Source organism: Xenopus tropicalis, chromosome 6 (genome assembly GCF_000004195.4).
Source record: "Xenopus tropicalis strain Nigerian chromosome 6, UCB_Xtro_10.0, whole genome shotgun sequence".
Lineage (NCBI taxonomy): Eukaryota > Metazoa > Chordata > Amphibia > Anura > Pipidae > Xenopus > Xenopus tropicalis.
Genome location: NC_030682.2, coordinates 9294799 through 9322252, shown reverse-complemented (window position 1 = coordinate 9322252; position 27454 = coordinate 9294799). Strand labels below are relative to the sequence as shown.

Here is a 27454-nt window from a genome sequence, read left to right as displayed (position 1 = left end):
TGGGCCACATATCACTAGGCCACGTTACATCAGGAACAGACACAGAACTGCTGTGATTCCCCCACTTGCCCCTTCCACCAATCTGCCCCCGTCGTCCCATCCCCAGGGCGGGAAGCACAGGGCAGAATTTCCTCTACATTCACCCAAAAACAAAGCCGGACCAAGAGTGTATGTATTTAATAGGGTTCTACTTACAAAGCTCCTTCCCAGAGTAAAAACAACAGAAATCAGCTCGTTATATACAAAAGTCTTGCTTATATTTTTTGTACAGTTTTTAACATTGTTATGCAAACAAACGAAAATAAAAAACATGAGTTCCACGCTGACCAATCAGACAGCGGGGATAGGGCTCAGTAACTGTCACATTGCATGAGAAAAAAAAAAACACATACATACATACATACATATACATATGTATATGATTTTCTAGGCAAGAACCCTTGTTGTAATGTTGTAGAAGTGACGCCTGGGTCAGAAACCGGACCCACTGCTTATCGTAACAGTTCAGCCCAAATCCAACCACCTGGTCTCTACAGCACTGGGCATTATTCCATATAATAAATCACAGGGCGGTACTTAGTAGTTTGGCACCTCCAGTTCCGGCTTAGCCAACAGGACTGGGTAACTGGGGCAGTACCCTGCTCCCTCCATTTAACCCCACCCCCATTACATATAACCAAAGGAGTAATTTCATTTGTATAAGATCCTTGGTCCTTCGGAGAAATTGAAGAGCAACCCCCACCCCCAGAACAATGAACTCTTCCTTATCTGTACACCTGAGAAACAGGCACAAAACTGGGTTTAGTTTATTTCTAAACAACTAGTACTGATAATGGGGGGGGGGGGGGAGGGAATAATACAGTCGGGCAGAAATAATGGGCACCGCAGTAGGACTACAGCTTACTGACCTACCTTCAATGTTACCCTTGGTTATCCAACGCTCTCCCCCCTTGAGGAAGCAGGATTCACAAGATACAGTTGGGCAGAGTATATATTGCTGCGGGGTGTATTTGTCAGGGTAGAAGCTCAGTGTCCACTACTCCCACTTCTAAGAATTGTAGTTCAGCAACTACTCCAGCTAAGGGGGATCCATGACACATTGCTACACAGGTCTGAAACCACCACTAAGCGACGGAACGGAGCAACTACCAGAACTACAGCTTCCAGCATCCTCCCAATACCTGAGGAATCTGGGGGTTATAGTTCTGCCGGACATTGCTCTTCTAGAGCTACAGTGCCCATTTACAGCTAGGCAAATCAATTCATTTAGGGACTTCCAACTCATTACTTGTGGGATGAAGGTCCTCAGCCATAAAAACTATGGTTGCCCAAGGGGCACCACATGATACGGTATTTACCTACCATCCAAGCCTCAGTCTCATACTGAACTGACCTATCATGGCAAAACTGCCCACAGATCATAGGGTAAAGGTCTCCCAAGCAGCCGGCCCCTCCGAGCTGAGCCCAGTAATGAGCACAAGGACGGCGCCACATAGGAGGACTATGAGCCAGGGGTACCGGCAAGGGGCGTATGATATTCAAGACGGAAAACACATGACTTTTAGCTTCTTTCGCTATGGCGCCTTCGGCGACTGTGACTCCGGTCGCTGCCGCTGTACGAGCCGTACGATCTCCGACTCCTGCAGAACAAAGGACAACAAAGGCAGGGGGATTACTACGACACAATGGCAAAATACTGAAGCGAACCGCCAATTCCGCTGCACCGTACGCACCTGGAGCGCCGGTCGTAGCTTCGGGATCTGTGGTAGTTGGGACTTCTGCTCCGGCTTCTGCTGTCGTAACTGTCGTACGTGTGGGATCGACTGCAGAAAGCCGAGGAGAAAAAGATGGCAGTCAATTCCAACAAAATAAAAAAATGGAAACCTTTTCTAAGAAAGACTTATAAATTAATTTGGCCCCTTAATACGTACCTTGACCTTCTATGGCGATCATGGGAGCTTCTGGAGCGGCTTCTGCTGTACGATCGGCTGTGTTAATAAGAAGAGAAATTTACACAGTGCATTACTGGCCAATCACCCATAATCCTAACAATACCGCCGGACTCGCATTACCTCCTATTCCTATGCAGAGCTTTTATTGGACCGTGTATGGCCACCTTTTGGCTCTATATGCCCAGGACAGAATATCATCAATGACATAATCCCTTCATAAGACTTCTTTTATCTTTGGTGGCCCCTCAGCCATCTAAACTAAAGGTGGCCATACACAGGCCGATTGTAGCTGCCGATATTGGTCCCTTGGACCGATTCAGCAGCTTATCGGCCCCTGTAGGGGCAGGAACGAGGGGCATGTCCAACCGATATCTGGCCTGAAATCGGGCAGATAACAATTGGGCAGGTTAAAAGATTCAGTCGGATTGGAGACCGCATTGGCTCGTTGATGCTGTCCCCAAACCGATTTCCCCATTGCCGCCATTATAATTCGACAGTTAGGCCCCAGGGCCAAACGATCGAATTAGCCTACATTTTCCCCAATATCGCCCACCCGTAGGTGGGGATATCGGGAGAAGATCCACTCGCTTGGCGACATCGCATGTATAGGCACCTTTAGCGATCCCCTAACAGCCATATTTACTGCACTATTCACTTAGCTACGCCTAAATATATAGAGATTGCCCAGACATCTTTCCTAAATAGATAGAGATTGCCCAGACATCTTTCCAGTTTTAAGAATGCCCATACACACACCGATATTGTATGAAACAAGGTTTGGGACGATACTTGTGCATATATGGTGGGTTGATGAGGTGACACATTGGCAATAGCCTTGGAAATTGGTCGTCTCGCTGATCGGGCAGGTCTGAGAACATTGGCTGTACCTTAAGGTCCCTATACACGCTGAGATCCGCTCACTTGGCAAGATCGCCAAGCGAGCGGATCTTTACCCGATATCCTCCACCTTGGCAGCAATGAGGCAGTTGGTTCCGACTGAATTTTCTAACCTGGCCGATCGATATCTGGCCAATTTCAGGCCAGATATCGGTCTGCCAGGCCCCTCGTTTCTGCCCCTACACAGGCAGATAAGCTACCGAATCGGTCCAAGGGACCGATATCGGCAGCTACAATCTGCCCGTGTTTAGTGTTGAATCATGAGATATGCAGGTAGAAACAATAGAATTCTACCCCTATCTGACGATTCCGCTCTTGAAATGAAAGAAGGATGAACCAATGGTCGCAGGAAGGATCAGTACTGTAATACACTAATTGCAGATACAGAGGAAGGGAATTTTCTAACTATGAAGAGAGGAATTTGGGGAGAATGCTTGTTCGCTCCCCTTCCAGCCCAGTCTAAAGGTGGTTTGAACACTTATGGTGCTAAATATGAAAAGTAAGCATCGCTTCCTCCACCTACGTGTAGCTTCTGTAAGATCTGCTGCGGCTCCTTGTTCGGTGCCGCCTATACTTCCCCCGGCTTCGACTTCTTGTGTAACTCCTGGACCTGCAACAGAAAATGTCAAAACAGTAAGCAGAATGCATTGGGCCTGTGTGTTGGCCTAGAGAGCGTCCATGAGTAATATATCCCTATTTATCGGAATGTAAGTGCATATCGTCCTTACCTAGACGAATAGCTGTAGGATCGAGAACGGCTCCTTGACCTGCTGTACGAAGCAGATCTCGATCTGTCACTCGACGCCGACCTGGATTTACTGCGGGATCTCGTCTGGCTGGCCGACCGGCTTTTCTCATCTTCGCTGGAAGTCCGCTCTTCACTGGAGCTTTCTTGATTCCTGGGGCGCTGGTTAAGCCGGGCGGTTTTTCTCACTTCGTCGAAAAGCGACCCGGGTCTGACTTTGTTTTTACTTTTGATCTCTATGCGCAGGCCCTGAGATTTCTTCTCCTGCTCTGTCGGAGTTACCAGGTGCACACAGGGAGGTTTTATCATCTGCAGGATACTCTGTCCTTGAACAGGTTTCCATTTATTGTCAACGGCTGCTGCTTCAGGATTTCCAGTGTTGCCTTTTTCTGTATCAGCTGCTTCACCCGGTTCCTGCGCAGTCCCCAAAGTCTTCTCTTCCTTGGCTTGCAAGTTCTCTCCTGCGATAGAAGCCACCAATACTGAGAGTGGAGCATTCTGCCCACTATTAACACTTGTAACACCACTCTGTTTTTTGGCAGAAGAATCTGATTCGTCCTTAACATGTGATAAGGGGAGGCTACCATTACCAGTTTTGCGGCTAGTGGGAGACTGGGCCAAACTCAGGGTCAAGTTCTGAAGTTTTTTGGTGTTTGTTTCATTCTTCTCTCCTTTGTCTTGACTTTCTACGAGATTGAGGCTTTTGCTTTGCTCCTTGGCAGTTTCCTCCTTAACCCGCAAAGGTTTGCTTTTTGAACTTTTTCTAGAGGACTGAGTGATGTCGTCCAAAGTCTTGTCTTGAACCTGATTGTGTTTTTCAGTGACACCATTTTTCGTAGCATCGGGTTTCTCCGTCACCATTTCCTCCTCTTCCTCATCACCGAACTCTAAAGGAGGCTGCCAGTGGAACATGGGCTTCTTCTTCTGAGCTTTGCGTTTCTTCTCTTTTTTCTTCTTCGACTTTTCCTTATTCTTTTTCCCATGGCTTTTCTTGGCCCTTTTTTTGCTGGAACGCCGCTTATGTTTCTTTGATTTACTTTTACTGCGGTCGGGGCTTGGGCTCGCCGGCGACGGAGATTTTGGGAGCTTTTCTGGAATATTTCCAGAAGGGCTGTTCTTGGAACCGGAAGGTGTGGCCGACTTTGAAACAGCCTCTGTGTCCGATTCAGAGCTGGCCTCCCCTTCCTCCTTCTCAGAAGACGCAAGCTCGTCTGCACTTAAATTGCTCTCGTTTCTGTCCCCTTTGGAAAGTTGACTGATGTCACTGGATTTTTCTTTCAATTCGTCACATTTTTCTGGTAATACTGCCTGTACAGAATCAGTGCCATTTTCAGCCTTCTCTTGTAGTTTATCTACGCTAGTATCATTCTCATTTTGTTCCGGAGTACTTTTAATGCCAATATGATTTTTAAGGTCTTCTAAAGCCTTGGTGGTTTCCAGCACAATATTCTGATAATCTTCTTTCTCTGTGTCAGAGGATGTTTCGGAATCAGAATTGCTCACCATGCTTTTTGAAGAATTCATTCCTTTGGACCTACTCGCCGAGCGACCATTTTTACCTCTGGAACGGTTTCGTTTCTTTAAGCCAGACCTCCTAGAATGGTGCCTGTCTTTGAAATCATAGGAGGAGGAGCGGTCATACGAAGAGTCACTGCGAGAATTGGCCTCGGAACTCGAGCTACTACGACTTCTTGATCTGGAATAAGATCTGCTATAAGACCGACTCCGAGAAGAATGTATCCTGGATTTTCGCCTATAGCTCGATCTGCTTGAGTAATCACTGCGGTCACTATCGGAGCTAGCCTGGCGCTTTCGGCCTGAGTTGTTGCTAGTATCCCCTTCAGTATGTTTACCTTGTGAGGGCAACTTGTCTGATGCTTTGGCCTTTATTTCTTGTATTCGTTCATAAGATGGTTTCCATGGTTTCTGTCCAGGTTTCCATCTTGAAGGAGGCGGACTGTCACTTATTGGAATCTCAGGTATGTTTTCCGTAGTTACAGCAGACGACGCAGTCTTCTCAGTTTGATGTATGGTGGGTTTCCCTTGTTCGGCCACAGGAACTGGTTTGCTCTCTGCTAAAGGCGGTTCTCTGTTTTTGTGGGGTGTAGTTTTAAATTGCTTGGAACTGGACGTCCGAGTCACTGAATTTGAACCGGACCTTGATCTGCTCCTGTGTCTTGACCTAGCTTTCCCCGGAGACCTGCCCCTTGAGTCACTCCTAGAGCGGGAGGAGGATCTGGAACCTGTTCTAGATCTTACACTCTCTCTTGAATAAGATCTCGATCTGGATCTAGAATCAGAGAGAGCGCCTCTGCTGGAATGACCAGAGGAATAATTGTCTTTGTCGGATCTAGACCGGTGTCTTTTGGAAGAGTCTTGAGAGGACACCGATAAAGATCTTTTTATTCTTTCCTGGGAAGATTTTGATTTCCTACTTCCTACTTCCTCTTTGGGCCCACGGGACTGGTCTTTTTTTGACGGCTTGCGCTTCTTTGAATGCTTTAGCTTTTTGGATTTCTTTTTATGTTTCAATTTCTTCTCCTTCTTGCGATTTTTAGAGCGAGAACCTCTTTCTCTACTTCCATCAGAATGATAGCCATCAGGTGACCAGGAACTTGACCTCTGTGATGCGCTTCCTTCATCCCACTGACCGGAAAGGCGGTCATTGAGTCTGAAAGTAAGAATATGAGAACAAGTTAATCTCTTTTCTTCAACGTGTCCTCCAGGTACAGGTATGGGATCCGTTATCCAGAAACCTGATATCCAGAAAGCTCTGAATTATAGAAAGCTCATCTCCCATAGACTCCATTTTAATCAAATAATTCAGATTTTTAAAATTGATGTCCTTTTTCTCTATAAATATAAAACTGTGCTTTGTATTTGATCCCAACTAAGATATAATTACCCCTTATTGGGGGCAGAATAGCCCTATTGGGTTTATTTAATGGTTAAATGATTCCCTTTTCTCTGTAATAATAAAACAGTACATGTACTTGATCCCAACTAAGATATAATTAATCCTTACTGGATGTAATATAATTCTATTGGGTTTAATTAATGTTTTATTGATTTCTTAGTAGACTTAAGGTACGAAGATCCAAATTATGGAAAGACCCCTTATCCGGAATACCCTTGGTCCCGAGCATTCTGGATAAAGGGTCCTATACCTGTATACTACCCCCTTTGCATGAATTAAGGATAATGTGGAAGAAAAAGATTATACTACACATATCTGCCACTATTCAATGTCTCTTACTTGTCTCCTTTACTCCACTTCTCTCCAGAGGGAGGTTTGTAGGCTCGTAGCCTCTGCATTTCCTCTTTCCAATGAGGAGGTGTTTCGCTGCTCTCTCCTTCCTCTTCGGATTCTGAACGAGATTTGGATCGAGGAGGTGTATGGTACCGCTAAAGAAAAGTAAAAGTGGATAATATTTAAAGGATATGTCACTTCCTTTTCCTTTATGTCCTCTAAACTTCTGCCCTGCATATGTTGCCCATAACAGTTCTATTTTGTTATAATCATATTAAAAGAAGCAGTAGAGGAGGGTGTACCAGCTGTCCTGGGTTATGGCCAGATAAACCTTTATTGGCAACATGACAAGCTGAAAAAGATCATAAACATCACCGTTCATGGCTGTGCCAAATCCTCAGGTATGCTCATAGCCTGTACAGAGAGATACCATAACACTATGGCAGCATAGGGATTCCCCTGCACTAAGCACAATTCAGCAGGAACAGCCCCCTAAGTTTGCTCATAGCCTGTACAGAGAGATACCATAACACTATGGCAGCATAGGGATTCCCCTGTACTAAGCACAATTCAGCAGGAACAGCCCCCTAAGTTTGCTCATAGCCTGTACAGAGAGATACCATAAAACTATGGCAGCATAGGGATTCCCCTGTACTAAGCACAATTCAGCAGGAACAGCCCCCTAAGTTTGCTCATAGCCTGTACAGAGAGATACCATAAAACTATGGCAGCATAGGGATTCCCCTGTACTAAGCACAATTCAGCAGGAACAGCCCCCTAAGTCTGCTCATAGCCTGTACAGAGAGATACCATAACACTATGGCAGAATAGGGAGTCCCCTGTACTAAGCACAATTCAGCAGGAACAGCCGCCTAAGTTTGCTCATAGCCAGTACAGAGAGATACCATAAAATTTATTGGCAACATGACAAGCTGAAAAAGATCATAAACATCACCGTTCATGGCTGTGCCAAATCCTCAGGTATGCTCATAGCCTGTACAGAGAGATACCATAAAACTATGGCACATAGGGATTCCCCTGTACTAAGCACAATTCAGCAGGAACAGCCCCCTAAGTCTGCTCATAGCCAGTACAGAGAGATACCATAAAACTATGGCACATAGGGATTCCCCTGTACTAAGCACAATTCAGCAGAAAACTGTAAGTCTATAACATTTTAAAGGCCAAAATAAACATTTTAAGCCAGCTAACAATGAAACACATAACTTACTATTGTACCACGGCCCCGAATTCTCCTCCCAGATTTGGAGAGTGGTGCGTTCTGCTGATCATTTTTTTCAGGTTCCACAGAAGCAGGTTTCCTAAAAGATAATTATCAAGAAATAGGTCAATGGTACATCTATCAAAAAATGAAGTTAGGATATATGATGGTTCCACCCAAACTGGGACATTCTGCATTCCATATATTCCCAGTCTCCAGGATGGAGCAGAAAAGATGATTTAAGAGACTGCCAAAAGTAAGGCACCCCTAGTGACTATAATCACTTAAAACCTTAAACCCCAGGGGGCACCATACAGGGATTTTCTTCATCCACCCTGACCATATGAGTGACGGACAGACTTACTGTTCAGGCTCTGGCTTTGCCGCGGGTGCATCTCTGCGCAGGAGAAACCTATTCTCAGGCACAGGCGGGATTTCCTCAGGGCGAACAACCGGTTTCTCCCTCTTCGCAGTCAGATCTTTATCTTCTGTTGGATGATTTTTAACAGACTGGGGACTAAAACATAAAGATCGGTGTTAAAGGAGAAGGAAAAGTAAAAACAAAGTAAGCTGTATCAGAAAGGTTTATTTTAATACAGCCATAAGCTGCACTGAGTCCTCTGTCAAAAGAAACAGGATGTGTCGTCTGTTTTCCTGTGCCAGAGACACGCAGCTCTCTCCTGCTCCCCCCTCCCTCAAGAATGCTAAGAACTCCCCCCTCTTAGGAATGTGGATCTAAAGGTCCCCATACACGGGTCGATAGTAGCTGCTGATATCAGTCCCTTGGACCGATTCGGCAGCTTATCGGCCCGTGTAGGGGCAGAAACGAGGGGCCTGCCCGACCGATATCTGACCTAAAATTGGCCAGATATCGATCGGCCAGGTTAGAAAATTCAGTCGGATTTGGGAACTGCATCAGCTCGTTGATGCAGTCCCCGAACCAACTGCCCCATTGCCACCAATATAATTTGATTGTTTTGCCCCAGGGCCAAAACGATCCAAATTTTTTTTTTTTACCTAAACGCTCCCCGATATCGCCCATCCATAGGTGGGGATATCGGGTGAAGATCCGCTCGCTTGGCACGCATTGCTTGGCACGCATCTGCCCGTATATGGGGACCTTTAGCCAATCAGCAGGAAGCTTCCTCATAGTCTTACTAACTGAGCATGTACACCGGTCTTGGTCTCGGTGCAGGAGCGAGGCATTATGGAAACTTTCTTTACAGAGCTCAGCATTTCTTTTTCCTGAGGCTTCTGATCTTCTGAACAGGAGAAATACGGGGAGACTACAACTGGGGAGTCGATACAATTTGGAATATTTGCGCCAAGTCATCCACTGTATAGGGCAAGATCATAAATTCTGGCTCAGGCACCCAGTTGCCCGCAATACCCAAATAAATCCTTGCCGGGGCCCCGATTAGAGCACTTAGGGAGTGGGAATGTTGTATAATCTCTGTACTGAGCTGTTAAATGTTGGTGCAATGGCCACAGAAAGCTTTATGTACCACAGTGGACACACCTGTGCTCCTCCCTCGAGGGGCTTTTCTCCCTGGCCTCCTCTTTTCTGCCGGACTCCTTCCGTCTCCGCTTTGAGTGCTTAACTTTGGTTTTCCGTTTCCTCTTTTTCCTTCGATGCCTCTCTATTTCAGCCTCGCTCTCGGAAGAGGTGGACTCTGAAGATGACGAGGGAGAGGAGGGTGTCGTGGATTTGAGACTGGAGTCGGAGTCCTCTGATTGAGACGCAGCTCTCTTTATTTTTTCTAAGGAATTAACAATGAAGGAGAATTTCAGCAGGTTCCGGTGCTTAGGGCGGCAGCTTCGGGGGAGGTGACCCGTGGGCAAAAACCTATTTGTTTGGCAACCTCACCAAGCAGATCTTTATATATTTGGCCAGCTTAACACACACTGTTATTTGCACTCAGGCTACATAACCTTGTAGCATTTGTACGGGTATATAATAGTACACTATAAACCAGTCCATTTGGAAGGAAATGTGTCCCCCTATCACACAGTGACTTACCTTCCCTTGCTGCCTTGCTTACAAGCAGCCCACAGTCAATGACTCGAACATCTGCGTAGGGCCGGCTGGCAGCGTCGGTCTTCAAGCTTTCAATCTGCTCAATCACTTCAAACCCTGAAATCACGAGTCCAAAGACCACGTGGACACTGGAAAAATATTAAAAGCACGTCAGAAATGTGTTTTCCCCCATAGCTATAGGGCTTTCTGTTTAATGACCCTTTATATTACATTATAGTTATAATACAGTTATATTTAAGACTGTAAATGGCAATAGACTGATCCCCCTAGCTGTACCCTACACCAAGCCCTAAGAACCTGCTATGTAGAACTGTGGGGAAGGTACTTGTATGTTTGTTTTGTTAACATTTTGGGGAAATCATGGCACTTACCCATCCAGATGTGGAGCTGCTTTTGTGGTTCTGTTCCATGTGACAGGGCCAGAGAAAGAAAAGGAAATTATTAAATAAGGTATAAATAAAGTGACAATGAAACAAATGAATGGAAGCAGCCAATACATCACATATCCCTAAATGAATATTCATTATTTATTGGCCTAGATTTTCATTGAAGGGTTCAGAATAAAATATCAACTTGCCCCCTGAAAAAGTCCAACCATATATTTTGTATTTGCCCAATGAAAGAGGCAAATGCATACAGAGAGTTTGGTCAGGGAGGTTTTATAGCCATCCTTTCCATCACTAGATTTTTCCCAGCAGTGTTCTGGGGTAACAGTCACCCCGCTATAGTTCCATGGGTACCCAGGGCACAAATAAGCACTCACCCCAAATCCCCCCCTAACTGGCCTTCAGGCTGGGCCCCCTTAGCCCATAACAAGGTTACAGATATATAGAAACATTGGGGTAACAGTTACCCTGCTATAGTTCCAGGGGTACCCAGGGCACAAATAAGCACTCACCCCAAATCCCCCCTAACTGGCCTTCAGGCTGGGCCCCCTTAGCCCATAACAAGGTTACAGATATATAGAAACATTGGGGTAACAGTCACCCTGCTATAGTTCCAGGGGTACCCAGGGCACAAATAAGCACTCACCCCAAATCCCCCCCTAACTGGCCTTCAGGCTGGGCCCCCTTAGCTCATAACAAGGTTACAGATATATAGAAACATTGGGGTAACAGTCACCCTGCTATAGTTCAAGGGGTACCCAGGGCAACTACATAAACAACTTACATAAAGAACTGTGAGCCGTTTGTGTTTTTCCCTCGGTTAGCCATAGACAACAGGAACGCTCGATCATGTTTCAGAATAAAGTTCTCATCTATTAAAGAGAGAAGGAAATAAAAAGAAATATGGAGAAATCATTTTTTGAATTCACAAATATGGTAAGAAAAAAAAAAAGCAAATAAAAAAAAAAAAGAAGAAAAAGACAACAAAAAGAGATCAGTTGTTATTTGTGAAAATCCAGGACAGGCTACGCAGAGGTGCCAAACATATAACAGAAAGGAAACAAAAAGAACCTGCACTGGTGGGTATATGGGGACCCATATGGGTATTGGTGCTGAATCCTGCTGTAAAATAGGTATGTTCCTAATAAATGTAATACAGCCAAGTATACTTGGGAGGCAATTCAATCATTACCAATTGGCTAAAGTAGAGGGCCAAGGTAAACAATCAGACGATTACGTTTTTTTTTTTTTTAACATAGCAGCCAATCAGCGAGCAGGATTTACTGGCCTGGGTTACAAATTACCAAGTAACAGCAGCGTCCTTCCAGTAAGTGACATGTAGAACGACATCTATCCATCGGCTATATTATTTATTAAGCAGTTCAGTATAGAACAGTATAGATGGCAAAGCCACAGTCCTGACGATCAAGTGGTATCCATGGAAAGGTTACATGTAGCTTACCTGATTGGCCAATAATGTCTGGTGGAGGCCATAATAAGTAAATATATATATATATATATATTATAGCTAAACCATAAATATACCAGGCACAGGCTACAAGCTATCATGTGGTCAGACATGTCAATCAACCAGCCTTGGTTGGGAAAAACATGATAGGCTACTCTATGTGCATATGTAACAGCTAGAATGGAGAGAGGTCTATAAAGCACCAGTAGCTGTGGGCACTTACCTAGCAGAGTACACTGTTAAGAAAAAAAAAACAAAAACCTTAAGTGGCAAAAAAATCCCTTTTACCATTTGGACACAGTAGTGTAGAAGCACAGACGTTTTTCCCTTACTATATTAATAATAATCCAAAAGGAAAAAAAAAACATGCACGCCCAGTTGAGGGCAGGGTCGAAATATTTCTATTACCCGAGTTAGTTAGAATCAGAGATATAGCCCTTTATGCATGCCAGAAGTTCATAGAGACGGACCAAAAAAAATTAAAATTCTACCAAGAATGAGCTACAATAAAGGCACCTAGAACTTAGAACCCGATTATAAAACCTATATGTGCATAGGGCAAAAATGATCATATTTATTTCTAGAATCTGAACTGAATACAGATTTCTTATGGAAAATTGCCTTGTAATGCATGTATTCCCCACTGGTTGTATGCACGGCCAAATGTGCCCAGGGGGAATTATGGCAACTTATTGGATTATGTAATAAAATGCACTAAGTTTGCCCAGGTGCAGTAAATAATAGCAACCAATCGGCAGGTCTTATTGGTTGCCAAGGGTTGCTGCTCCTGGGCAATCTTAGTGCCTATTATTACATACGGGGACAAGGATCTAAACACATTATTTGATTCAAACATCAGTTAGACTGTAAGCGATTGATTTGTCTTGTAAGTGATTTTGTTTTGATCGCTGTGTCCTTACTCTAAGGGTGAAGACACACTGAATTACTAGTAGCAGCTACTTTTTCATGGCTACTAAACTCTAGATATATACCTTGCCATAGACAATACTGAGAATTGCCTCTGCTAAAACACACGGAGAGACAATTATCAGTAAATGATCAGCATTGTCTATTTTAGCAGCCACAACAAGTAGCTGCTCCTAGTACCTCTGTGTGTCTTCACTCTAAAGCTGGCCATACACGCACTAATATCGTACGAAACCTCGTTTCGTATGATATTCAGTACGTGTATGGCGACTCGACGAGGCGACCAATATCGCAAAAGGCTGCAAATATTGGTTGATCGGCCAGGTAAAAAGATTTCGATCGGGCGCCATTGAAGGTACCCAAGCAAAATCTACATTCAGGGCTGAATTGGCAGAAGGAGGTAGAATTTCTATTGTTTCTACCTCCATATCCGACAATTGAGGCCTGAAATTGCTACATGTATGGCCACCTTAAGTAGGTGGCTTTATCAATTTTTTTTTTTAATTATTTCCCCCGATTTGAGGAGTTTTTTTGTGCTTAAAAAACTCAAATTCGAGTTATGGTTCGAAAACTCAAATGTCTGGTATTTAGTAAGTGCAAAAAACCTGAACACTTGAATGTAAAAATTTGCTATGTAAAAGCTGATTCGGCCGAAACCGAACCCTGCCCACAAAGGCCAAATACCAAACCGAATCCTGGATTTGGTGCATCCCTAGTTTCTAAAGAAGTCAATGGGAGTTGTCAAAGGTAAAGTCAAACCATATTTTAGTGCTTGTAAACTCGAAAAATTCTACATATTTGATTTTTTTTTTTCTTTGAACGAGGTTTTTCTTATTAATAAATAAGCGGCCATTCGATATGCCAGTTTATGCGATTTAACAAATGTAAAAATTGGTAAATAAGCCCATAACTGTATGCAAGGCCAAAAAGCACTGGTTGGATGTATTTCTACTTGCACACAGGGTAAAAGCTTTTTATTATGATCAGGAATCTAGAATCAATATTATAATCTGGTACCTAAAGGAAATCTGTTTTAGAATGATCTTGCTTTTGATCACCACGGTCCCTACGGTGGCCATATAGGGACTGATGAAAGCTGCTGGCAGTCGGCCATATGTCGATCGGGCACGTTTAAAAATTCTGTTGGGATGAAGAGCGTGGCGGCGGCAGGTTGATATGGTCCTCGCCCCGATGGCCGCCTTCCCACCAATATGATTTGTTCATTTGGCTCACAGTCCGAACAATCAAATCAATCTAATCATTTAGCATAAGGGCCAAATGATCAGATTAATCCGATAAAGCTTGCCTCAAGGTGGAAAAAATCCTCTTGTTTGGTCTTCATTTTTTATTGCTTGTTCAACATTATTCCAGTTTGGAATTGTAGCTGTTATCTGGTTGCTAGGGTGCAAATTACCTTAGCGAGGTCTTGCTAAGGTAGCGTTGGAATGAGAGACTTTAATATGAACAGGAGAGGGGCTGAATAGAAAGATAAGGAATAAAAAGTAACAGTAACAATAAAACTGGAGCCTCACAGAGCAATAGGTTTTGGCTGCCGGGGTCAGTGACCCCCATTTGAAAGCTGCAAAGAGTCTGAAGAAGTGGCAAATAACTGAAAAAACTGTACAAAAACAATAATGAAGACCAATTGAAAAGTTGCTTAGAACTGGTCATTCTACAACATACTAAAAGTTTACTTACCTTTGCAGCTTTCAAATGGGGGTCACTGACCCAGACAGCCATTAAACTATTGCTCTGTGAGGCTCCAATTGTATCTGTTACTTTTTGTAACTTTCTTTCTATTCAGCCCCTCTCCTGTTCATATACCAGTCTCTCATCCAATCCACTCCCTGGTTGCCAAGGTATCTTGGACCCTAGCAACCACATAACAGTTAAAATACCCAACTGGAGAGCTCCTGAACTGAACATGAAATAACTAAAAAAAACTACAAATAATAAAAAATGAAGGACAATTGCAATTGTCTCAAAGGTGAACTACCCCATTAAATGTCTAAAAACTAGAGTTTGTATAAAAATAAAAATCTTTTATAGCACATTTTCTTGCCCACCCTGACAGTATGTACCCCCAACTGTTTTTTAGGGTCACAGCATTTTCATTGGTTGGCAGAGTTTGCGTCAGAACATGATCTTTTCTAGTTTAAAAGAATGTACAAACCTTCCTAGAATAAAAACAAAGCCTGACGTAAGAAGAGCTCTGAGAAGTACAAAAATATAGATCAGACTTAAGAATTTTTGTATCCTCCCAGGCTGCACAGAAAATCTAGCAACAGCCTGACTGACAGAATCCATTTACTGGGGAGGGTGCAGGGAGTAGGGGTGGGGGAGGAAGAGGAAGAGTGAATTCATTGTGTTACTGAGCTTTATGTCTCTTACCTTTTCATTTTGCAAAAGACCACATTCTCTATAAATAAAAGAATATGTTGACAGTTTTAGGCAGGAAGATAGGAGTTTTCATGAAAAAAGTTGCCTAACCTCCATGCTGAGAAAAGACACTGTTTAACCAAATACAGTTAGATCTCACTTTCTAAAAAAAAAACGTTAAGCAGCTAGAAAAAAAAAATTAAAAATAAATAAACCACTAAGGAGGAATTCATGCATATAGACAGGTTCATGCAACATGAGGTTCATGCAAGAAATCGATCTATGGCTTCATCGTATGCAGGGGCAACGGCTAGAATAATTCACGTTAAAGGGGACGTAAGGAGGGAAACGCAGATTGAACCTTACCTTTGAAGTAGCCGCCATAGATGGACTCCCCACCTTTGCCATTTCCTGGAATATAAAACCCACTGCATTAGGTTGTAAAACAAGGACTCCGCAATACAATGCTATACGGGGTACAGCGGGCGGGCCCCTATGGGTACCCTAGAATACAGGCAATATCAGGGAATCTCGCCGACACATTACCTTCACTGAAGTCCCCTCCCTGAATCATAAAATTTTTAACCACTCGATGGAAGGTGGAACCCTTGTAGCATAATTTTTTTCCGGTCACTTTTCCAATTCCCTTTTCACCTAGAAAGGCAATAAATAAGGAGTCACACCCAGTAGAAAGACCCACTGCATTATATCTATATATCTATAGTGAATAAAGGGGGTACTTTATTCACTATATATTTGGCCAAATACCGAACCGAATTAGCATATGTTAATTAGGATCCGGAAGGGTTAAAAAATCACCAAGCGCTGAATACCCCCACAACATTTAACCCTTCCGAGTGCTAATTAGCATATGCCAAAAAGGCCAAATCCTAGCCGAATACTGAACTGAATATGTTACAATAGGGGGCACTTTATTCACTATATATTATAAGGAACCCCTCGGGGACTTATAATATCCCTATATGTTACAATAGGGGGCACTTTATTCACTATATATTATAAGGAACCCCTCGGGGGCTTATAATATCCCTATATGTTACAATAGGGGGCACTTTATTCACTATATATTATAAGGAACTCCTCAGGGGCTTATAATATCCCTATATGTTACAATAGGGGGTACTTTATTCACTATATATTATAAGGAACTCCTCGGGGGCTTATAATATCCCTATATGTTACAATAGGGGGCACTTTATTCACTATATATTATAAGGAACTCCTCGGGGGCTTATAATATCCCTATATGTTACAATAGGGGGTACTTTATTCACTATTTATTATAAGGAACTCCTCGGGGACTTATAATATCCCTATATGTTACAATAGGGGGTACTTTATTCACTATTTATTATAAGGAACTCCTCGGGGGCTTATAATATCCCTATATGTTACAATAGGGGGTACTTTATTCACTATATATTATAAGGAACTCCTCTGTGACTTATAATATCCCTATATGTTACAATAGGGGGTACTTTATTCACTATTTATTATAAGGAACTCCTCGGGGACTTATAATATCCCTATATGTTACAATAGGGGGTACTTTATTCACTATATATTATAAGGAACTCCTCTGTGACTTATAATATCCCTATATGTTACAATAGGAGGTACTTTATTCACTATATATTATAAGGAACTCTTCTGTGACTTATAATATCCCTATATGTTACAATAGGGGGCACTTTATTCACTATATATTATAAGGAACTCCTCGGGGGCTTATAATATCCCTATATGTTACAATAGGGGGTACTTTATTCACTATATATTATAAGGAACTCCTCTGTGACTTATAATATCCCTATATGTTACAATAGGAGGTACTTTATTCACTATATATTATAAGGAACTCCTCGGGGGCTTATAATATCCCTATATGTTACAATAGGGGGCACTTTATTCACTATATATTATAAGGAACTCCTCGGGGGCTTATAATATCCCTATATGTTACAATAGGGGGCACTTTATTCCCTATATATTATAAGGAACTCCTCGGGGGCTTATAATATCCCTATATGTTACAATAGGGGGTACTTTATTCACTATATATTATAAGGAACTCCTCGGGGGCTTATAATATCCCTATATGTTACAATAGGGGGTACTTTATTCACTATATATTATAAGGAACTCCTCGGGGGCTTATAATATCCCTATATGTTACAATAGGGGGTACTTTATTCACTATATATAAGGAACTCCTCGGGGACTTATAATATCCCTATATTTTACAATAGGGGGTACTTTATTTACTATATACATATATTGTATTCGAAACTCCTGAACCTACCTGTACACAGACACAGGAAATTCATGCATGTCTTAGGACACACATCGGAGAACAGCTGAAAGACAATGCGGCCAACTGAAAAGTGAGAGAAAAGAAAAACAAAAAAATTAAGATTGAACCCAGAACATCCTATAGAAAGTGAATTTGCTCAGATTGAGTAGTATATGCTCAAACAGGAATCTCTCATGGACCATAGAGCTGACCATGAAAATACAAGAATATCCGCATAAGATCAGCCATACGCATAACTCATTCTCCCTGCCAGTAAGTAAGGGCTATAGCATGAAACACATAAGGTTAATATTAGGCTTTAAATGGGTTGTACATCTTTAAATTAACTTTTAATATTATGTAGAGAATGCTATTCTGTGACAACTTGCAATTGGTCTTTTTTTTTTTTAAATTATAAGTGATTTTTGAATTATTTAGCTTTTTGTTCAGCAGTTCTCTCAGCAGCTATGTGGTTTGTAACATAGCAACCAGGATCTGAAAAAGGTGGCAAATAATTAAAAAACTATGAAAAAACAAAAATAATTAAGACCGGGGGGGGGGCATATCACTCCAACTTGCAGCGCAGCAGTAAAGTGTGAGTGAAGTTTATCAGAGCACAGGTCACATGGCTGTGGCACCCTGGGAAATGAAGAATATGGCTAGCCCCATGTCTAATTTTAAAATTAAATATAAAAAAAATGTGTTTGTGAAAAACAGATTACAATACAATGGGGCTTCCTGGATAAACAGGTTCCCAGAAACTGGATCCCATACCTGTGAGCTGAGATATATAAAAGAAAAAGGGATTAAGGCCAGGGTGCATACCTGAGGCAGGTGTCATCTACAAATATGTATTTCCTTCCTCATAGAAACACCTCCCTGTGTTACAATGCAGAGAGTTCTGATTACACTACACCCAACTACAGGTATGGGACCTATTATTCAGAATGCTTGGTGACCTGGGGTTTCCTGGATAAAGGATCTTTCTAAGCAACTTTTCAATTGGTCTTAGCTATTTATTTTTATAGCTTTTAAATAAAATATCTTTCCAACTTTTTAAAAGGTGAACAAACCATTTAAGGCTACTAAAAAATAATTTAAACATGAAACAAAACCAATAGGACTGTTCTGCCCCCAATAAGGGGTAATTATATCTTAGTTGGGATCAAGTACAGGTACTGTTTTATTATTACAGAGAAAAGGGAATCATTTAACCATTAAATAAACCCAATAGGGCTGTTCTGCCCCAATAAGGGGTAATTATATCTTAGTTGGGATCAAGTACAGGTACTGTTTTATTATTACAGAGAAAAGGGAATCATTTAACCATTAAATAAACCCAATAGGGCTGTTCTGCCCCAATAAGGGGTAATTATATCTTAGTTGGGATCAAGTACAGGTACTGTTTTATTATTACAGAGAAAAGGGAATCATTTAACCATTAAATAAACCCAATAGGGCTGTTCTGCCCCAAAAAGGGGTAATTATATCTTAGTTGGGATCAAGTACAGGTACTGTTTTATTATTACAGAGAAAGGGAATCATTTAACCATTAAATAAACCCAATAGGGCTGTTCTGCCCCAATAAGGGGTAATTATATCTTAGTTGGGATCAAGTACAGGTACTGTTTTATTATTACAGAGAAAAGGGAATCATTTAACCATTAAATAAACCCAATAGGGCTGTTCTGCCCCAATAAGGGGTAATTATATCTTAGTTGGGATCAAGTACAGGTACTGTTTTATTATTACAGAGAAAAGGGAATCATTTAACCATTAAATAAACCCAATAGGGCTGTTCTGCCCCAATAAGGGGTAATTATATCTTAGTTGGGATCAAGTACAGGTACTGTTTTCTTATTACAGAGAAAAAGGAAATCTTTTATAAAAATTAGAATTATTTGGGTTTAATGGAGTCAGTGGCGGCCTTCCCGTAACTTTCAGATAACGGATCCCATATTTGTACCAGCTTAATCAGTCATATAAAAATAAAGTAAATGTTAAAAGCTGTGTGTCTCGAGCAATAAAGAGGCCTGGGTGCCAGATCTGACATTCTCAAGAGGGAGCTGGGGAGCATTTCGTAGCTCAGTGTTTACAGCACAGGGCAGAAAAATGGCTTCTTGTTCTAGGGAGATGAGGCCGACAATTGCTCTTTCATACAGAACCTCACAGGAAGCAGAATGTAGAGTAATGTCTAACCACATGTTACTTCTATAGTAGGAAATCAGGACAGGAAACATCTAAAACTGATATACTGAGATGGCACGCAACTATTAAAGGAGACCTATAAACTAAAAAAAAAAAAAATCTAATCCTGTAGACAATTATAAATAATATTTGGTGTTGGCTTCACTTTGGGCTAAACATTAATCCTATCTGTAACAATGGCCCCTTTATTGGATCCCTATAGATCCTGTCAGGTCCCTGTCTGACATAAGCACATTAGGAGGGGGAGAGCCAATCAGAGCCCTGCACTCACACACACGCACAGACAGGCTTCAGTTTCCTATCAGGTCAGCCTAGCTGCTGCACCATCTCTCCCTACTATACCTGCTATCCCACAGCCCCAGTCCCTAAACCCCCCACTGCCACTATAGGCACCATCTCTCCCTACTATACCTGCTATCCCTCAGCCCCAGTCCCTTCCCAGAGGCTATTATCCCCCCCACTGCCACTATAGGCACCATCTCTCCCTACTATACCTGCTATCCCACAGCCCCAGTCCCTTCCCAGAGGCTATTAACCCCCCACAGCTACTATAGGCACCATCTCTCCCTACTATATCTGCTATCCCACAGCCCCAGTACCTTCCCAGAGGCTATTATCCCCCCACTGCTACTATAGGCACCATCTCTCCCTACTACACTGCTATGCCACAGCCCCAGTCCCTTCCCAGAGGCTATTAACCCCCCCACTGCCACTATAGGCACCATCTCTCCCTACTATACCTGCTATCCCACAGCCCCAGTCCCTTCCCAGAGGCTATTATCCCCCCACTGCTACTATAGGCACCATCTCTCCCTACTATACCTGCTATCCCACAGCCCCAGTCCCTTCCCAGAGGCTATTATCCCCCCACTGCTACTATAGGCACCATCTATCCCTACTATACCTGCTATCTCACAGCCGCAGTCCCTTCCATGAGGCTATTATCCCACTGCTACTATAGGCACCATCTCTCCCCTACTATAACTGCTATCCCACAGCCCCAGTCCCTTCCCAGAGGCTATTATCCCACTGCTACTATAGGCGCCATCTCTCCCTACTATACCTGCTATCCCACAGCCCCAGTCCCTTCCCAGAGGCTATTATCCCCCCACTGCTACTATAGGCACCATCTCTCCCTACTATATCTGCTATCCCACAGCCCCAGTACCTTCCCAGAGGCTATTATCCCCCCACTGCTACTATAGGCACCATCTCTCCCTACTACACTGCTATCCCACAGCCCCAGTCCCTTCCCAGAGGCTATTAACCCCCCACTGCCACTATAGGCACCATCTCTCCCTACTATACCTGCTATCCCACAGCCCCAGTCCCTTCCCAGAGGCTATTATCCCCCCACTGCTACTATAGGCACCATCTCTCCCTACTATACCTGCTATCCCACAGCCCCAGTCCCTTCCCAGAGGCTATTATCCCCCCACTGCTACTATAGGCACCATGTATCCCTACTATACCTGCTATCTCACAGCCGCAGTCCCTTCCATGAGGCTATTATCCCACTGCTACTATAGGCACCATCTCTCCCTACTATAACTGCTATCCCACAGCCCCAGTCCCTTCCCAGAGGCTATTATCCCACTGCTACTATAGGCACCATCTCTCCCTACTATACCTGCTATCCCACAGCCCCAGTCCCTTCCCAGAGGCTATTATCCCCCCACTGCTACTATAGGCACCATCTCTCCCTACTATACCTGCTATCCCACAGCCCCAGTCCCTTCCCAGAGGCTATTATCCCCCCACTGCTACTATAGGCACCATCTCTCCCTACTATACCTGCTATCCCACAGCCCCAGTCCCTTTCATGAGGCTCCCACAGCCCCAGTCCCTTCCCAGAGACTATTATCCCCCCACTGCTACTATAGGCACCATCTCTCCCTACTATACCTGCTATCCCACAGCCCCAGTCCCTTCCCAGAGGCTATTATCCCACTGCTACTAAAGGAATATAAAGCGAAAGAAAACCCTGTATAATCCCCACTGTCCGGGAAACATTTGCTTGGGAAGTCCCTCAAACGAATGAGCACAACCGCAGTTATATGTGGAGGAAAGCACCTGTCACTGTATCTCTGCTGATATTTTAATCCCCTCCTAAGCACAGCAATCAGCTCTGCCTGTTAGACCTATATAATAAGAATCCACATTTCTATTTAAGCCTACGAAAATCACAAAGTATAAAAATTGCAATATCAATAAAATTAACAACGTGTTTTTTAATGTGAATATCTCATCCTGTATGTTTAAAAGGATAGTCATGCCTAATTAAAAAATGCTGCCGTGCAGCATCCCTGGGCCTTTCTAATCACTGGCAGTTCTATACGACCCAGTTCCCTTAATGCTGAATGGTGGGTGGGAAGAGACTGAGGCTCTTACACAGCATTGCTGATGTTTGTTAACCCTTATAATGTTATTTATTACAAATCACATTGGCTGATACACATGGAGTGGTGACAGATGGACCTCTCCCCTGTGCACAGTCAGGGCCACTACATTGTTCCAAGGGACAAACAGCAGTGCAGAAAGCACTGCTTTTAATTGTAATAATTTTAATTTGACATATATTGGAAAACTTTTATTTTTGGGTTCACCACTTTAAAGTTCAGGTGTAAATGTTATTTAACACAACAGACAAAGAACACTTACCTGGCTCCCGATTAATCTCCACGTCGAAGTAACATTGCGGTCGGGCTTTCTCCCCCATGATGGCTTAGAAAGAACCTTCAAAGCAAAGGGGAAGTCATTTGAGAGAAAAGAAAAACAAATCCTGTAAAATGACAGGACATGTGATATATCCGAGCGCTGACGCTGGGTGCTGGGATAGAGATCCTGATCGTCTCCCTATATATCACCCATAGCAACGCCCACGGCCGGCCCCGGCAGGCGTAGCACCTGCTCCTGTAGGAGGAAACGCAGACTTTGGGATATGTATTTAACAAGGTCGTGTTATTACAGCACCCTGCCCAGGTATTAAAGATAAACAGAAGCCATGGCATTCTGGCACTGCCACTACAATTTCCATTGTCTCACAGAAATCCTATCACCTTGATATTTAGTTCAGCAGGTTCCACAAGAGAGAGACAGTACATGAGAGCAAACACTCCCAAGAGACACCTGAAACCGTGACATTTGTAGGCAGGTGTCTCTTTTCCTGGCTAACTTTCACTGCAGCGGCTCGGCCAATGAGTAAAGGTCCCCATACACCATAAGATCCGCTCGTTTGGTGATGTCGCCAAGCGAGCGGATCTTCTCCTGATATCCTCCACCTACGGGTGGGCGATATCGGGAGAATCCAGGGTAATTCGATTGTTTGGCCCTGGGGCCAAACGATCAAATTATAACAGCGGGTATAGGAAAAGTCTGTCCAGGGACCGCATCAAAGAGCCAATGCGGTCCCTGATCCGACTAGATTTCTAACCTGCCCAAACGAGATCTGGCCGATTTCAGGCCAGATATCGGTCAGGCAGGCCCGTCGGTAGTGCCCATACACGGGCCGATTAGCTGCCGTATCATTCTAAGGGACCATTATCAGCAGCTACTATCAGCCCCTGTATGGGGAGCTTTAGTGGCTCTTTCTACCCATTCCCAGAGTCAAGGTGGCCATACATGGACTGATTTGAGCCCTTTACATCGGGCAGGTTTGATTTTCCGTCGGATCAGGGGCCACAGTGGCTTGTTAAAGAAGTGGACAGAGGCCCACATCATGCCACTTTACAACAAGTCCCCTTATATGGGACTATAACATGATACTGCTGATCGTGCAACCGTCTAAATCGAGTTGAGATGTACATCATTTGTGGCCAGACTAAACAGACAGCTTTGCGGTTAGTCCCCCTATTCCCTTAAAGCAACAGTTTAGTGTAAAAATGAAACTGGGTGAAACAGACAGACTGCGCAAAATAAGAAATGTTTTCAATATAGTTAGTTAGGCAAACATGTAATCTATAAAGGCTGGAGTGGGCAGATGTTTAACATAATAGCCAGAATACTACTTCCTCCTTTACAACTTGCAGTCAGTAGCCAATCAGTGTCTTGAGTGGGGTCCATATGGGACATAACGGTCAACATAGTTTGTGAGCACACAGATCAGATTCAATAGCAAACTAACAGACAGTTATGTCCCATATGGCCCCCCCTCAAGTCACTGAATGGTTACTGACTGCTAACAGCTTAGAGAGCTGAAAGCAGGAAGTAGTGTTATGCCTATTATGTCTTCCCGCTCCAGCCTTTATAGATGACATATTTGCCTAACTAACTATTGAAAACATTTTTTATTTTGCGCAGTCTGTCTGTTTTACCCAGTTTCATTTTTATACTGAACTGTTCATTTAGGGCAGACCAGGGCTGAACGGGCAGAGAGTGTATCAGTGGCCACACATGGCATGGCCACTTTTCCTGTTGTTCCGATCTTCCTCCTCTTCACTTTGTCATTTGCCACCCCCCCATGTACCCTCAGCAACTCACCCCCTTCAACTGACCAATATCTTGCAGGGCATTATCAGCTCTGCCCCCGTGAAGGTTTCATGGAGCCCGGAGCACTTGTGACGCTGCAGTGCAACATAATGGTATAATAAATGGATCCAATTTCCATTATAGTCACTGGGAGATGGATTGGCCCTATATCTGTACCTGAGCCCATAGCGCACGCTGTCAGCAAATACTAATGTAAGTGCTCTTATTGTGCATTTATTTCCCTTTGGCCTTAACTGCTACTTTACTTCATAGCCACCCCCCCCCCCCCCCACACACACACACACACACACACACACACACACACACAAATAAAACATACTTCTTATCAAGTCACCTTGAGATCCAGTGACCAACATGAAAGCAAGAGGCCACGGGCCGAGTAACTGTACAAATATATAACTGAGAAACTGCTTTCTGACTTACTAATGGTTATTGTATTATATGTTATTTACACTGAGTTGTAAAAGAAACGTATAGCAGTCACCTGGAGATGCAACGGCCGGTGTAATGCACTTGACCTTGTGCCTTTATATGGGCACAGAACCCCTCAGTGACTGCTAATATCCTTATCATTTACAGTAGGGGGTACATTATCCCTTATAATACATGAGTGATACTCAGAGTTCCCTGTATAACTCAGCCTGCAGCCTTGTGCCTTTATATGGGGGGCACAGAACCCCTCAGTGACTGCTAATATCCTTATCATTTACAGTAGGGGGTACATTATCCCTTATAATACATGAGTGATACTCAGAGTTCCCTGTATAGCTCAGCCTGCAGCCTTGTGCCTTTATATGGGGGGCACAGAACCCCTCAGTGACTGCTAATATCCTTATCATTTACAGTAGGGGGTACATTATCCCTTATAATACATGAGTGATACTCAGAGTTCCCTGTATAACTCAGCCTGCAGCCTGCAGCCTTTATATGGGCACAGAACCCCTCAGTGACTGCTAATATCCTTATCATTTACAGTAGGGGGTACATTATCCCTTATAATACATGAGTGATACTCAGAGTTCCCTGTATAACTCAGCCTGCAGCCTTGTGCCTTTATATGGGCACAGAACCCCTCAGTGACTGCTAATATCCTTATCATTTACAGTAGGGGGTACATTATCCCTTATAATACATGAGTGATACTCAGAGTGACTGCTAATATCCTTATCATTTACAGTAGGGGGTACATTATCCCTTATAATACATGAGTGATACTCAGAGTGACTGCTAATATCCTTATCATTTACAGTAGGGGGTACATTATCCCTTATAATACATGAGTGATACTCAGAGTTCCCTGTATAACTCAGCCTGCAGCCTTGTGCCTTTATATGGGGGGCACAGAACCCCTCAGTGACTGCTAATATCCTTATCATTTACAGTAGGGGGTACATTATCCCTTATAATACATGAGTGATACTCAGAGTGACTGCTAATATCCTTATCATTTACAGTAGGGGGTACATTATCCCTTATAATACATGAGTGATACTCAGAGTTCCCTGTATAACTCAGCCTGCAGCCTTGTGCCTTTATATGGGGGGCACAGAACCCCTCAGTGACTGCTAATATCCTTATCATTTACAGTAGGGGGTACATTATCCCTTATAATACATGAGTGATACTCAGAGTGACTGCTAATATCCTTATCATTTACAGTAGGGGGTACATTATCCCTTATAATACATGAGTGATACTCAGAGTGACTGCTAATATCCTTATCATTTACAGTAGGGGGTACATTATCCCTTATAATACATGGGTGATGCCAATACCAGCACCCACATGAGGAAGTAGAATTTCAGTTTCACATTAGCTCCATAACTGAGAATCTAACACAATTCGCGCAACATTATCATAGACTTAATCACTGTAACCTTACAGTCTCCTTCCTACCAGGGATCAGGTTACAAACTACAATTCCCAGGGCCCCCTGCGCCACCATAGTCTGGTTTAACTCCTTTGCTTCAATCCAATCCAGCGCCTAATGGCTAAGGAAGCATGCTGGGAGTTGTAGTTCACCAAAACCACGGATATACCAGAGAACTTTTCACAGCTGCCTACGAGAGGGGGCAGGGGAGCACCACGCCAGCATTTATAGGGTTAATGGCAGAGCAAGTTTGCCCCTAGCTGAGCAGCAAGCGACACAAAGCTTCTAGCGGCGCCACAGCAACGACCCCCATCTCCCTATAAATATGAGGGCACATTATGACTAAAGGCAGCCGCCTCGTTAGCTTTACCGAGACCGAAATTCTACTTTATTACCGTGTTCCCGGGCACTGCGACAGGCGCCTGGCAAGCTCCACCTCCTTCTCCCCTCACTGTGGAATTCTGCGCCGCGTTGCATCCTGGGATCGTTACGTCACGGCTAAAGTCCCGCCAAGTGTCCGCCCACCTGAGCTATGAACAGCGCCAAAGCTCCGCCCACTCTAGTAGATGAGTGGCGTGTAACTTAGTGCATCCTATGCTTATTATTGTATCTTATTATTCCTCACTAAACTTTGGTGGGGAAAAAAGTGTGTTCTATTATTGATTTAGCCATATTCTTTTCCTAATTACTCAGGTAACATGACCGTTGTCAGCCATATTAACTATGGGCACAGGTTATTGTACACTCCAGGGAGAGGGGAGACAACAATGCATACCTCCCAACATTCGAAAAATGAAAAGAGGGACAAATTTTTTTTTTGTGCCGCAATGCGGGACATTCATGGAACTATCCGGGACAGCGGGACGCGCCATAAAAAGCGGGACTGTCCTGCGAAAAGCGGGACAGTTGGGGGGTATGACAATGTCTGTCACTATATTTAGGTGTGGGAGCTAATATTTTTATGGCAGGGTGCTGAGCAAGAAATAAGCTGGCCATACACCTACCGATAAAATCTGGGTTTTGTGCGATTTTTGGACCTTTGAATTATTGTCCCGATAATTTTCTTACCATGGCAATCGATTGTTTAGCCCAGGGGTCCTCAAACTTTTAAAACAGGGGGCAAGTTTACGGTCCCTCAGACTGTTGGGGGACCGGCCTATAGTTTTTTGTTTTTTTTTAAAGGTAATTTTTTATTAACAACAAACAGACAGTTCTGCCAAACATTAGTAGTGTACATTTCCCAATAGTTTAAATTGGTTATACAGATCTGCAAGACATACTACATAGAGATGTAATTCCACTTTGCATAT

The 27454-nt window shown here is 43.4% G+C and overlaps 1 protein-coding gene across 3 annotated transcripts; it reads right to left on the bottom strand.

Annotated features, from left to right (window-relative positions):
- Positions 1–161: 161 nt before the first annotated feature.
- Positions 162–26646, bottom strand: nktr (natural killer cell triggering receptor). Of its 3 annotated transcripts, XM_004915587.4 has the most exons (18): positions 26540–26630; positions 22448–22522; positions 17588–17662; positions 15811–15918; positions 15631–15675; positions 15277–15304; positions 11275–11362; positions 10476–10505; positions 10087–10232; positions 9586–9826; positions 8431–8583; positions 8076–8166; positions 6851–6999; positions 3578–6265; positions 3373–3459; positions 1932–1988; positions 1734–1823; positions 162–1640 (listed from the first exon to the last, which is right to left on the bottom strand). In XM_004915587.4, exons 7-18 carry the CDS (start codon positions 11316–11318, stop codon positions 1562–1564), a joined length of 3855 nt encoding a protein of 1284 aa, XP_004915644.1. In that variant the 5' UTR covers positions 11319–11362; positions 15277–15304; positions 15631–15675; positions 15811–15918; positions 17588–17662; positions 22448–22522; positions 26540–26630; the 3' UTR covers positions 162–1561. The 3 variants fall into 3 exon arrangements, with proteins under 3 accessions (XP_004915644.1, XP_002939352.1, XP_031760494.1); XM_002939306.5 differs by lacking the exon at positions 15277–15304 and having other exon boundaries at positions 26540–26646; XM_031904634.1 differs by lacking the exons at positions 15631–15675; positions 15811–15918; positions 17588–17662; positions 22448–22522; positions 26540–26630 and adding an exon at positions 12182–12194 and having other exon boundaries at positions 15277–15299.
- Positions 26647–27454: the final 808 nt, after the last annotated feature.

Bases quoted from the DNA above. Each gene is read 5' to 3' on its own strand.
- nktr (XM_002939306.5), bottom strand. From the start codon at position 22,505: ATGGGGGAGAAAGCCCGACCGCAATGTTACTTCGACGTGGAGATTAAT. The intron at 10,233-10,475 runs GTAAGTGCCATG...ATATTTTTCCAG, and splicing joins GCAGCTCCACATCTGGATGG to TGTCCACGTGGTCTTTGGAC. The intron at 6,266-6,850 runs GTAAGAGACATT...TCTTACTTTCAG, and splicing joins AAGTGGAGTAAAGGAGACAA to ACTCAATGACCGCCTTTCCG.